The following is a 15,058-nucleotide window of genomic DNA, read 5'->3' as shown; positions in this document are numbered from 1 at the left end:
GGAAAAAATGAGATTGTGCCTGTTTACTTTTTGTTCCACTTGATGGATATTTGTGTAAGTGTAACAAGGCCATGCGGGCTGTGTGTCGTGCGTCTCTTTCCTCCAAGTAAGCATGCATGTGCAATCTGCCAACTGCTGTGTTGAAATCTGTCAGTGTCACAGTATAAAATGCTCCAAGTCACTTTAGCTCGTGCTTACCAGTAATGTGCTTTAATCAAATTCACCATGTTTTAATTTGGTTCATTTGTCTGTCTGACATATACCTGAATGAAATGGCCATATCGACAAAAGTAATGTGGTTGATTAGGTCACTGATGAGCCTTTTGGTCAATCTGTTACATTTTGCACTTTGCCGTGAACCGATAATTCCTCGTGTAGCAGAACTTGATTTATATCCCTCACATTTGGTGCAGAAAATAGCTTTAAAGGGATAGTTCACCCAAAAAACTGAAAGTTCTGTCAGCATTCACAGAAGAAAGAAAGTCAGGAATGACATGAGGGCGAGTAAATGATGACTGAGTATTAATTTTTGGGTGAACTATCACTTTGAGGTTTACGCATAGCAAGAGGCCAGTTTCAAGGTCATAACATCTGTGATTTAATTAACGGTTTAAGTCGCCTTTAGAATTACCTCTGTTACAATGTCTGATGAATAATTCCTTATTCAGCTTTGCGTCATTTTTCTATTAATATAGAAAAACAGTTATAATTTCACAATGTTACAGTTTTTATCAAATAAATGCAGCCTTGGTGAGCATAAGACATTTCTTTTAAAAACATTAAACAGATCTTTTGAACATTAGTGTGTACGGTTTGTATGAACATGTCATACAGGGTCGGTGCGGGAATAATGTTATCTCTGCCATCAGCCCATGAAGCATGACATACTAGGGGGGATTACAGAGGATTACATGGTGTCTGGATCATGAGACATGGTAAATTTGGTCAGCATGTTAAAAGTGGTATCTCCGCAGCACTCGCCTCCAGGCGGCCGGACAGCTAAAGCCATTCAAAGACCCGAATCCCTTTAAAAACAGTGCGGAGTCTAACGGATAACCCCATGCGTCGATACGGGTGTTGTTTAAGGATCGCTGCTTTGATATCACTGGATCTGAGACTCAGAGTGTGAAGGAAGATTGGGCGAGTTATAAATGGAAGATGATAAATGAAAGCTGAAATTAACCTCGGTTTTATGAGGTTTTTATATCCATATTGGCGGCTTAAAACAAGCTTTAAAATCCAATAACGTAACTTTAAGGCCAGTGTTTATAGCATCTATTGCCTATTGACTTTTCATTTCAAGGATTATGTTAGACGCTCTGCAAAAATAAAAGCCAAAAAGGCACACAAGTTAGGGGTCATAAATCCCTACGTTCTCCATTTGTTGAGAAAAGGAGATTTTTTTTTTCTACAGTGACCACCATCTGTTGGATTTGATTTGAGAGTGGTGGCTCTTAGGACAGCAGCTGGACAACCCGGTGACTCCCTGACTCAAAACGTGCATGCAACTCTAATATCCTTTTAACATTTAGTACAAGCACAGTGGTAAATGGTTTGCTGTATTAATGCTGACCGACAACAGAACGAGTCTGACAGCTGGATTATGAAGTATTATGGCAATGTTGTTACATGGATGAAACTGATCCTTTTACAACACCACACCTTTTTCTCTGTGTGTGCACAAAAGCTAAATTCCATGTGTTCGAATTACACTGCGTAAAAATATAAAAATGAATAACATCCATTGGATGTCAGTCTCTGAGGTTTTCACATTTTAATAAATGAGTTTAAAAGACAATAAAAGACAAGCATTTTTGTCTTTGGAATAATGTGTTCCAATGAATCATTCACAATTTGTTTTAATGATATTGTATTTTAAATATCTAATAGAATGTTAATGTAACATCCTTTAGGCAATTGCAGTAATAGCTGATTTTTAATTCCTCAATATTCTGTTACAGTTTATGGAGGTACATTTATGTACTGATTGACAACAAATTTGCCTGTGAATCAATTCTGTGTTATAAACGTTGCCAGAAAAATAATTTAAAAGTCGAATCTCTCAGTTGTAATTTTAACGAGACTTAATGCAGCAAAACATTTGCGGTAACCGAAACAGTGGTTAAAAATGTTGTTGAAACTCGTAGGTATGTTTACTTTTTCGGCAGTCCGAAAAAGTCCAGTCTGAATTCAGATTCTAACTGAGTTCTGTTTAAATCAACCCTAAACTTTGGAGTCTGATTCCCATTTTTGTTTAAATGACCAATTCGTAAAACATAAATAAACATGTAAACAGATACTGTATCTTAATACAAAAGCTCTCTGGTAAACCTATGCATCACTGCTCAATGTGCACAAAATATATTCATATTCAGTATGTTTACATGCTTCGATTTGTTCTATTGATCAGATCAAGGCTCAATTGAGGTGTTTACATGAAGATTTTCAAATCTGATTGAGCCACAATCCAATTGTAATCCAAAGGATTATTTGAGTGCATGTAAGCGTAGTTAATGTTTACTACTTTAACTATTGTTTTGACTTCTTTCTGAGGACGCTTTAAGCCTTATGTGGTTCTGCCAACCTTAAACTCCACCATCCCCTGTGACTGACACCCGTTTGTGTTTTCTTCCATCCAGGCAGTAGCTGACTGAGATGGGCGTTCATCTAGGCTGTCTCAGCGACACACTGTGGCTGCCGTTGCTGCTGCTGCTGTCTGTCCTCTGCGCCCCCCCTTGCCAGTGCCGCCCGTTCGGGATGGTTGAGCCCACCGTGAACGTGGCGGTGGTGTTCAGCGGCTCCGCTTACCAGGTGGAGATCAAGGGGCGACTGAGCCGGGAGAACTTCCTGGACCTGCCGCTGGAGGTGAACCCCATCACTGTGCTGGTGAACAACACCAACCCGCGCACCCTACTGATGCGCATCTGCGACACGTTGGCTGCTAACAGGGTGCACGGGGTGGTCTTTGAAGATAACATTGGGTCTGAGGCCGTGGCGCAGATCCTAGACTTCATCTCAACGCAGACGGCCGTGCCCATAGTGGGCATCAGCGGGGGATCTGCCGTCGTCCTGCCTCACAAGGTCAGAGCCCAGCACCGTGCCAGTTTCTAAAGTTGCTTGACCTGGATAATTAAACTCTGATTTCTGGGTGTTCATGCTGAGATAAGATTCCCTCCGAGTTCTTTCACGGTTCGCATCAAAGATTCGTAAGGTATAATGTACACTCAGCAGCATAAATAAACCCTGACAGGGTCATCCAGACCCTGGTGTGAAATGCAGACTTCCTGAATAACCCTGAAGGCGGTTATTTTTGCCTGACTGTACATTATCTGGCTAATTTCATGGTTACCTTCCAAGTAAATAAATAAATGCCCATAAAATATTGATTTGAGATGAAATAATATTATTTGAGAAGAAATAGAGTACAGAGTACAACAAGAAACATGAAACTAGCAAAGCTTTGTAGGAAACTAGGGACAATGGTCTGATATACAGTTTAATGGTTAAATCATTTGACCTTAGAATGTAGAGAATGAACAATATTATGTCTTAATTAAAGTTCTTACAAAAGGACTTTTGAGTTATTTGACATTTCATTCTTTCACATTTCGTTACTTTTTGCATTCCTACAGCTCAAAACAGAAGAGCATAGTTATAGTGCTAGCATCAATGTCATGGGTTCGATTCCCATGGAAAACATGAACTTCTAAAATGCATAAATAAAATGTAATGTTTGTGAAATGCAAACTTTCATGTAGTTCTGTTTCCGAAACTGTGCTACCTTTGTGCCAGTAGCAGCCATTCCTACAGCTCAAACTGAACAGCATGGCTCTGAAAACGACAAGGTTATGGGTTCAATTCCCAAGTAATGCTTGCTCTTATATAACTAACATCATGATTACAATGTAAGTTGCTAAAAAAAGTTCAGAAACAGCATAAATGTACTTTTCTGGAAGTTCAAACATAATAGCATGGCGTTAAATTCACATGGAAAGCACGCGCTCTTAAAATTAACACCTTAGAGTAAGTAACCAAAAACCATTTGTAAAATTCACAAATACACTTTTGGGTCTGAAACGGCTGTATGTTTGTGTCATCAACGGGTAGTATTCCTGTTGGTCAAACAGAGGTGCATGGTGCTCATAACGCTAAGGTCATGGGTTGGATTGTGTAAAAGTTATGTAATAACTATGTAATACATTTTTTAATCAGTTATGCACTACTGTGAACACTAGTGGTTTTTACTATGTAATTGAAACATTGTTGCACACCTGATAAAAACACTTTCATGCCAGCCAAACAAACCAATCTCTTAATGTCAAACAGATTTGGATCCACACCAAAAGCTCTTGTGTGAAAGCAGTATTAATTGTGTAGCTGGTTGATTTAATTGGCCATTATGAATTTTCCTATTCCATAAAAAGCTATTTAAGTGGGGCTTTGTTAATACAATACTCGTATGACTGAGCAGTATGAGTCCCTGATGAAAAGTAATGAAAAAGTCAAATTAGGCATAAGCAGCAGTCTCTCAATCCTGAAATATCTTGGGACACAGCATTGAGGCCAGTGTTCATTTCCAGAAACCCTTGTATTTCAGCACAGCACTGGGGAAATAGTGGCTAATTGGAGAATCATCATGTTATCATTATTTACAAGCTCTATTGATTTTCCCAGCCTGAATATAGTTTGCCATTTGGTTGGATTTCCAAAGTTTTGTTGTGCAGTAAACATCATTAATGTTAATTTGCTTTATATTTTGTACATGATGCTTAGGGGTGGATAAATATGAAATAATAATACCACAATGACAGACATTTTTTTTGTTGTTGCAATTTTTAGTTAGCTTTTGCCATTTTGACATATTCAACAAGTGTCATGGTTTGCAGGCAGACCATAATAGAAAATTTATTCAACTTTACTGCATTGTATCCTTAAAGTAATTTTCTAGCAGAAAGTCTAAAATAGGTGGTATTACCTGAGTTATTTGTGAAAGAGCCTGGAAATGGATAGATCATTAGAGAACTATTGTACATGAACAGTTTTAACGAAGGCCAGTCTTTCTCTAGATGTGTGCCACTGTGTTGTTCAGCCACTGAAGTGAAACGAAGATCAGCTGACCTTTGCTTCCGTTCCAAATGGAGCTGCGCGGGACAATAGATGATCCCTGTCTGTTTTATTCCTTCTATGCAAATCACCATGAACAATGACATGCAGCCCAGTTCCAAAAATAAATATAGAAATATAATGTTTATTTAGGGCGCAATATGAAGCTATAAAATGGACTGCGGACGTTTAGAAAGCTGAAACGGTTGCTTTGTAGTTCTGTAGCAGTATTTCAGCATCTGACTGTATTTATATTCAAAACACTGCACTAGAGCAGAATACTTCTTTTTCTAATGATAAATCCATATATCTGCATGGCTATGAAAATCTTTATGGCTAAGAGGCTGCAGAACGGCCAGTGGAAGAATATTGCATGTTCAAATTTCGATAAATCTGTTATTGCATTTTTAACCAGATTAAAAATGTTTTACATGTTACATATGTTCTTTATGATCGACAGATAGATAGATAGATAGATAGATAGATAGATAGATAGATAGATAGATAGATAGATAGATAGATAGATAGAGTACTAAGATTTTAGTAGATCTTAGCAGCAGTGTCACGTTCTAAGGATTACAGAATGGTTTGTGTTTACTTTATAGTAATCATTCATATTGAAGCTGCAAATTGAACCTGGAAACATAATTTAAAGAGTCTTTTATTGCCATTTGAGGTGCTTAAACAACAGAGGAAATGGAGAGAGGAGTATAGAGTTGTTCTCATCTTTGTTTGTTAGAGAACAGCAATATTGTGTTTAGAGAGCTTATTGAGATGAAGGGATATGGTTTCTGAGAGGAAGAATCAAAAGCAAAATTCTAATAATATTTGTACCACATTGTTTTGTAAGATGTTGATTTTGTCTGTGATGTGTTTATTGACATTAGTCTTGTAGACTGTCACAGTCATTATGACAATGTCATATTTTCATTATCTTAAGTCATGCTATATAAAAATATGGAGAATACATTTAGAATTTTCTATAGACTAGGAAATTTACATTTTACATTTTTATGCATTTAGCAGACGCTTTTATCCAAAGCGACTTACATTGCATTCAAGTTACAGTTTTTACATTTTATCAGCTCTTGCTTTCCCTGGGAATCGAACCCATGACTTTGGCATTACTAGCGCCATGCTCTACTATTTGAGCTACAGGAAAGTAGGCCTGAAAAAAAATTAAATGCAAATGGCATATACAATATGTACTTGAAATATTACCCTAGTACATGTAATATGAATCCCAGGATGAGAGTTTAAACAAACAGTTCAGGTAAAAAAAAAAAAAAAAAAAAGAGTTTGAAATATGGGAAAAATTTAGCATTATATCACTTGCTCACCAATGGATCCTCTGCAGTGAATGGGTGCCGTCAGAATGAGAGTTCAGACTATTATTTCATAGCTCTTTTAAGTTGTAGGCGGTCACTGGCAGGCTGGCACAGCTATACCAGTGGACTGTTGACAGGCATCTCAGGTTCTGACTGATGAATGCCACCGTTACGCCAGATGGCCACCCTGCTGCCCACCTTTCCTGCATATACAGTAGCACGAGAGAAATTCCATCAGTTTGCCTTGATGCAGATCAGTGGCTTAAACTACACCTGAAGTAAAAAGAATTGTGTTCTATGACTGCGTTAAACCTTAAAAATAAATAAATAATTACAAACAATCCTAATGTTTTGAGAATAATCTGATAAAAGGCTAAATAGTGAATAAGTTAAATAGCAATATTTTTAAAACTATAAACCTTAACATAAAGCTCTGCATATACTCTACATTCTACGCTTGTCAGTTTGTTCTTTGTATCTGCTTGTATCTGCTATGCGTGGTACAAAGTGAGTTTGATCCTCCAATGTCTGACTGCATTAAGCCATGTTAATTGTTTTTTAAATGTTTTTTCTTTAGGGAGGAAGTGCTAAGTGTAAAAATATTGTTGTTCCTCTTGGGTTAGTGTTATTGTTTTGGCAGTAGATAATGTTTATATGACAAGGGAAATGTGAGATTGGTTCTCCTTGGTTGTTGTTTAAGTACAACAAGTTGCGTTTAGCATAATGTCCCCTTTGATGTTACTTTCCTTTCAACTTTATCCTCAAAATAATATGATTTTAATCTTATAATAGTACAACTTTAGCCATGCAATTTTAACTTAATTCTCAAATTATTAATACTTTTTTATGATTATTTTTGTTTTGTTTTATGTGACACTAAAATTATATTGCAGTATTCTACACTTTTCTAGCATCTGGTCTACACTGTAAAAAATTTGAAAAAAGTTGAGCAAACTTAAAAGTATAAGGAAACTTTTAGGAAAGTTTAAGGATTTTTGAGTTTTCTCAACTCCTTGTTTTAAGTTTGTACAACAAAAAGTTGAGAAATTTCCTAAAAAATAAGTTGAGAAAAATCTGCTGAAGCTGGTTGCCTTAAACTTTTAAGTTGGCTCAAGTTTTTTTTTTTTTTTTTTACAGTGTAATTATAATATTAATCAAGGTTTCTCATAGTGAAAACAGTTGTAATTTGTAATTTCATGACGTTTTTCCAAAACATTTTTGTGTGTGTCTGTACCTTTTAGACGTCTGTACATACAGTAGATGATTTCCATCATGATTGGCTAGCATCTTCTTGAAAGTCACTGCTTAAGATGAATCAGAGTCAGCAATGTAGTTTGCATTCATTTGTTACAGAAGTTTGGGTCATATTTAATAGTCTGTCTAATCAAACAAAACCAATGGCTAGACTGAAAGCATTCAAAACTGCAGGACAAGGTCACAATGACTTTAAGACACATTTCCTTTAATCAGTGGCTGATTAACAGAAATGAGCTGGCGTATGTAACCATAGTAATCTAAAATACTGCTGTGATAGTGTGGCCAGCTTAGGCACAGATAAATGCAAATGTACCACTTTCCCTAGGGCTTTTTTTTTTTTAAATGACTCTGGTATTGATTAACTGATCGTTCCAGGCAAGTCAGACGAGTTATTTCACCTTCATCCATTTCCTGTTTATTAGACGCCTACTCCAGGAATAAGACATGGAAGGATATTAGTCTGGAAACCAACTTTGCTCTGAGAGTTTTGTGCAACACTCATAAAAATAAAGGTTACAAATGGGAGTTTTCACAGTGATGCCATAGAACTGTTTTTGGTTCCCCAAAGAACCTTTCAGGGCTCTTTCTTTATTAGTGTAAATAATTTTAAAAAATCCTTGTTTCACTATAAAGAATCTTTTGTACAATGGAGATTCAAAGGTTTAACCAATGCTAATAAATCTTAATAAAAGCCAAACATGGTCATATGGCTATTTCGGTCATCTGTTACCTTGAAAAACAAAGCCAAAAGTCTAGAATCCAATTTAGTCAACAAAAATTAATTTATTTGGGCTGCGTTGTTCTTGCGAGCCGCATACAGAATCTAATCTTGTACGAAGCGAGTGTTCATACGTCAAGTGTACGATGAGAATGAAATCATTGTGTGTTTCCTCTCAGCAGTCAATTATGGCTCAATGTGGCGCTCGTGCTGCTTTCAGACACCAGGAGATCCAGCAGACGGCGTTAGGTTTTCAAGCATAAGGAAATTGAACGGCAAATGAGCACCTCCTTTGCCAAGATACCTTTATGATTTCTTCATAAGTTGTATTGGTTCACTGGGTTTCACTGATATTTGCTTTGCCTAGAAGCTCCTCGGAGACACCGAGCGAGAGATTTGCTTTATCTGGCCGTGTGCAGAGCCATAGGTCTTTGTGAGTTGAACACAGTGGACTCTCTATCTGTCACACACATGGAGTGACACACGGAGAGAAGTTTCCTTTGGAGATAAAACGTACATAAGTGGCTAAGCTATTATATTTCTCGTTCGACTGGACCTGGACACATATAGTTGAGGAATGAGCAGAGATATCAAGGGAAAGCCGAAGAGAAAGGGTGAAAAATGAGCGGGTATGTGTACAAAACATTAACTGCACATGGGCACATTTTTAGAAATTAAACTAGTATAGTTTGTCTACTAGTGGATAGTCCAGCACTGATTTTTTTATATGTGTATGTGTATGTGTATGTGTATGTGTGTGTGTGTGTGTGTGACCTTGGACCACAAAACCAGTCATAAGTAGCACCAACGCTATCTCACGACCAATTCGTACATATTTTACAAGCTATCGACCTCACTCGTACGATTTGTCTAAACCCCAGTGACAGGTAGGTTTAGGGGCGGGGTTAGGTGTAGGTCATTCATACAAATTCATACAAATTGTGCAACTCGTAAAATACACACCATTCAGCGAAAATCGTATGAATTTGTACGAGTGAGGTTGTACGAATTAGCTACCTCGTAAAATATGTACGAATTGCCGTGAGATTGGACTGGTAGCACGGCTATTTGTAGCAAAAACCAACAATACATTGTATGGGTCAAAATTATCATTTTTTCTTTTATGCCAAAAATCATTAGGATATTAAATAAAGATCATGTTACACGAAGATATTTTGTAAATTTTTGTCAAACTTCATTTGGACAACTTTAAAGGCGATTTTCTCAATATTTAGATTTTTTTGCACCCTCAGATTCCAGATTTTCAAATAGTTGTATCTCAGCCAAATATTGTCGTATCATAACAAACCATACATCAATGGAAAGCAAATCTCAATTTCATACTGGTTTTGTGGTCCAGGGTCATATATGTATATGTGTTAATTTAAAAAGTATTAGTAGAAATTACCAATAAATAAGATTAATAAATGCTGTAAGTAGTTCTTCTAATCAAAATGAATAAATTAATAAATAATTTGTCTGCTAAGGCTAAATACGCACAAAGAAATAATATTATAAATAAGAATTAAATAGTAATAATAATATTCAAAAATTAAATACATTTGACCAAATTACTAGATTGATTCGTTTACACAGTAAATGTATTTTGTTGTGTGTTTTTTACTTTCTTTGTTTTCCTCACATTACTGTACATATCTAATTTTTCATCTCTCTTTACTGACATTGCTGTCACCTTGGTAAAAAGTACAGTTTCTTTATTTTTTTATGGATTTTCATAGTTTTACATCGAACGTCTGGGTCTAGAACAAAAGTAAAATAATAAAAAGAAAAATAGCAAGGATAAATGAAGGCACAGAAAAAAAAATATATATAAACATATTTCCCCTCCTGTTTTTAACTTTTTCGATTGTATAGCAATGTTCAAAACATTAGGAATTTCTGTTTGCAAATTTTCCTGATTGACATCTCAAGAATGATAGAAGGAATGAGTTTCTGAAGGAATATGAGTGCTGTTGCATGCAAAAGATGCTCTACGTGGCTCTAGGATGTTGTGGGTGCTTGCCAGGGCATTGCTTGCTAACATGGCTGTAGCTTATTATTATGTGTTTTGGGTGGCTGTTCAATGTCTCTTTAGTATTCCGGTCTGTAGATATGGCTTCGGTACCTCCTTCAGTGCAAGTCTATTTTTTGCCCCTTTCATAATCCAACAGATGGAAATTGTAAGTCCAAAGTCTTAGAAACACAACAGCACACCTCGTCTCAACAATCCACGTGATGTCTGTGCTGCAAAATGATGACAAGTTACCTCCATAGCATATAGAATTAGTATTCTTCCTGTGGAGACAGACACTGGCGTGTTTACAGATAATGTGGATAACATAACATTTAAGGTTTTAAGGTTAACATTTAATACAGTGCATGATCTTGGTGAATTGATCAGTGTTTCTCTGTAATCTTTGAGGGTGGTAATCCTTGCCAAAGCTTTGCGTTTAGATACAGCTCCTGATGTTAGCATAAAGGGGAGGAGACAGTATTTAAAAAAAAAAAATGCATGCTCGCACTCATAGCCAATTATGCTGCATATGGGGGAGAGCAGAGAGATAGAAAGATTACTTTTAAGATGACATAAGCTTGACATAATCTCCACTGGCAATGCATTATTATCATTATGCAATACAGTCTGTTCTCCATTCAGAGGCGTTTCACATAAGAGCGATTTTGAGTGTTTGGCGCATTATTTTCACATTTGGTAAATAGTCTTTTGGTGAAACGTAAATTAGCATTTATGTTTTTTAACATAAAATGATCTGAGTACACCTATTACAGCATCCAGCACCAAAGTGCACGAGTGTTTAGGACTCTTTTCTTGTTCGGATCAGCTGCAAAAATATATAAAAACAGCAGTATTTTGAAATATTATTACAAGTAAAAATAATTTTCTATTTGAATGTTTTTAAATGCAATTTATTCCTGTAATGCAAGGCTGAATTTTCAGTGTCACATGATCCTTCAGAAATCACTCTAATATGCTGATTTGCATTTATTATGATTTTGAAAACAGCTGTGCTGCATTCTGTACACTGACAACTTTCCATAAAGTGCATGTTTGCCAAATTACAATAGCAATGTACTGTAAATATATTATTAATAATAAACTTGATTTTCTATAGCACTGGTTGACGTTTAAAAGTAGAAACTCAAAGCGCTTCACAAGAATAAGACCAAATAGAACATGTAGAAACAATGCATTAATAATATTGAAATACAGACAGAGATGAAATACCAAATAAAAACAAACTATGAAAATTTCAACAAGTAGAACAATTAAGAAGATTATAAAACAATCTTCTTTTTATAATCTTCTTTTTATAATCTTTCTATAATCTTCTTTTTATTAAGGATATTTTAATACATTATACAAGAAAACACTGTTTTAGTCTTCAATAGTTACTTTTACGAGTGAATTGTTTCTTCACCAATGTAAATAAATAAACCAATAAAATTGTAGATTTTTTAATTCCATTTTTTTTCTCACACAATTGGCTCTTGATACATGAAAATTTATGAAACAACACTTGACCAAATGTCATGGTATTATACCTACAATAATCAGGGAACTTAATGCAAACAGGATACAAATAATTAGTTTTGGAAGTTGCATATTAAATACAATTTGTATAAAAATCTGTCAGAATCAATCATAATAATCTACTGACAGCTTTGGATGTGTGGCACACTTTAGTCATTCTGTCAGGTTTCTTCTTATCTTTGAAATGAGACACTGCTGATTAGAAGCTTAATTAAGGGGATTTAAAAGTCTTCAGAAGAGTATTCAAGGTGAACACTCAAAAAATTGAAGGACGCAGTGGTTTAACACAGATTCTTATATGATACATTTATTTTGTAATGGGAACAGTTTATAAATACCTAACCCATTATATTGCTCTAACCGTTCTTGGTGTCACACCTTGAACTTTTTTAAATGCAATGGTCGTTCAATGACAAGCATTCAAGCATTGTGATTTTTAGAGCAGTTAAAGGGGTCAGTGAACAGGTGGAATAAACGGGAACGTCTCCCGTTCCCAGCCTAATGAACAGGCTTACCCTACTTTCCCTATGCTTTTGTCTGAAGGACATCACTGTGTAAGTCTCTCTCAGGAAGCGGTTGATTATGAAATCCTCTTCTGGTAGCAGTTGGCCTTCATCTACTAGATAAAAACTCGGTCAAGTTTAGATTCAGTCCCCGTAACTCTTTCTAAAATGATAAATGTTGTTTATGCACGCTAAATACACCTAAGATCTGCTGTTTATCTGAGATGTTTGTTGTAGTCCTTTCCTTGTGGATAAACCAAATGTCATGTCCAGGCAGTCAGATCTTTGACTATAGACTAGACGTAAATGTGGTTGTTGGACTGCAATATTTAGTTGCCTTTATGTTCTTCAAATGCTTGTAATTTACCTTATAATTCTCTCAGGTTCCATGGGAACGGTAAATTTGGATGAAATCCAGCTTGGGGGAATTTTATAGCTGGAATTATGTTTTAAAATTATAAAACTGTTATGCATGGATGATTAAATATGGAACCGCAAAGTCAAAACACCTGAATAATATTGAAGAATGTGATTGTGGGCTATAAGTAAAGACTTTTTAATCGCTATATAAAGATTTTATTTTAACCTCATTTGCAAAGTGTGCTTTATTTGTGACACATTAAGCACCATTAAAGAACATTTATTAAACAAATAGTTATGGCTCTATAATTTAATTGGATGACCTGTATTCAGAGTTATTTTGAACAGGCGATATACAGAACACACATGATTGAATATCATTTGGATTCTATATTAATGCACCAAGTTACTGTATGTTGTTTTTTCAGTTGATGATGATTATTTATAATATTATATATTTTTTGTATTGAGTAAAATATTAATATTTAGTAGTTAATATGCTGTAGTAATATAAGTTACTTTACTTAATATAAATATATAACATAATAAAATAATTATTGGCCATTATAGTAGTATAAAATATAATGTTAATACTTTTCATATTTTATAAATGATAATGTTCATATATATTTTTATTATTAATTATAATATATAAAGTAATGATGATAATAATAAAACATAATAGTTTAACATTATAATTTAACCTAATTGTTTTATATTATTGTTTTTTTGTGTGCATATGCTTGTAGAATACAAACACACACTCACACACACACACACACACACACACACACATATATATATATATATATATATATATATCAACGTTTTTTGTTTTAACAGCTAAAAGTATGGAAAACAATATGGAGAAATGACGTCAAGCTCTCACTTTGCTGTCTGTCTCGCAGGGTGACGGCTCTACCTTCCTTCAGCTGGGCTCTTCCATCGAGCAGCAGATCAATGGGATGTTCAAGATGATGGAGGAGTACAACTGGGACAGTTTTGTGGTGGTGACCAGCATGTACCCAGGCTACAACACCTATGTGGACTACATCCGCTCCTTTATCGATACATCTTACTTCCTCTGGGAGTTGCAGGATATCTTGACGTTTGACATGTCGGCCGACGGCATGAACGACCTCCGTGCCCGCCGGTTACTTCAGCAGATCGACGCGCAGGTGTTGCTGGTGTACTGCTCGCACGACGAGGCCCAGTACCTCTTCTCTATGGCCAGGGAAGTGGGTTTGGTGGGTCCGGGGTATATCTGGTTTATCCCCAGCCTTGCGGTGGGAAACCCCAATACGCCTCCTCCAGACAGCTTCCCCGTTGGATTGATCAGCATTATCACCGATCGCTGGAAGATGAGCTTGAGAAACAGGGTCAGGGATGGTGTAGCCATCGTCGTGAAAGCAGTGGAGAGCTTCCGCAAGCAGAGAGGGTTTATTCCTGACGGACACATGGACTGTCAGAGTCCGGAGCGGCCATCCACCAATGACACTCTTTACAGGTGGGTGCTCACAGTTATTGTTTTGGTGCCACTGGTGCAGATATTACCCTTAAAGTGGTAGTTCACCCAAATTCTGTTATCATGAACTCAATCTAATGCTGTTCCAAACCTGCATGACTTTCTTTGTTTTGTAAAATGTGAAAGAAGATATTCAATATGAAAGAAGAATCTTGGAAACCAGGTATCAGTTGCAGTGCATTTTTTTGCCCATACATTGTTTGTTTGGTTACCAACATCATTTAAAATATTTTATTTCTTGTGCTGCAGAAGAAATAAATGCATACAGGTTTGGAATAACATGATGGAGACTAAATTATTACAAAATGTTCATTTGGGGTGTGTGTGTGTGTGTGTGTGTGTGTGTGTGTGTTTGTGTGTGTATATATATATATATATATATACATATACATATATACATACATATACTTAATAATATTTGAATCATAAATAAAAGCACAAAAACTACAATTAATTGTTTTGTCTGAATATAATAATAATAATAATAATAATAATATGTAATACAATTATTCAAGTATAAATAGTGATTCATTTAATAATTCAATATTAATCACATTATTATTTAATAATAATATAAATTTAATAACATTGTATTTTGGTATAATAATTCTGTTACGTGCACACACACACACACACACACACACACACACACACACATATTAGTGCTGTCAAATGATTAATCGCGATTAATCACATCCAAAATGAAAGTTTTTG

General features: G+C 35.6%; 1 protein-coding gene across 1 annotated transcript in view; it reads left to right on the top strand.

Moving 5' to 3' along the window:
* Positions 1 to 15,058, top strand: part of LOC306845604 (glutamate receptor ionotropic, NMDA 2C-like) — a 62,497-nt gene that overhangs the window by 15,600 nt on the left and 31,839 nt on the right. The window contains exons 2-3 of the mRNA XM_079378502.1: positions 2,640 to 3,081; positions 13,728 to 14,326. Of these exons, the coding sequence (XP_079234628.1) occupies positions 2,656 to 3,081; positions 13,728 to 14,326 (1,025 nt within the window). The 5' untranslated portion in view covers positions 2,640 to 2,655. The remainder of the gene's footprint in view (positions 1 to 2,639; positions 3,082 to 13,727; positions 14,327 to 15,058) is intronic.

This window comes from Barbus barbus, assembly GCF_936440315.1.
Source record: "Barbus barbus genome assembly, chromosome: 3".
NCBI classification, from domain to species: Eukaryota; Metazoa; Chordata; class Actinopteri; order Cypriniformes; family Cyprinidae; genus Barbus; species Barbus barbus.
This window is presented reverse-complemented; position numbering and strand designations above follow the sequence as displayed.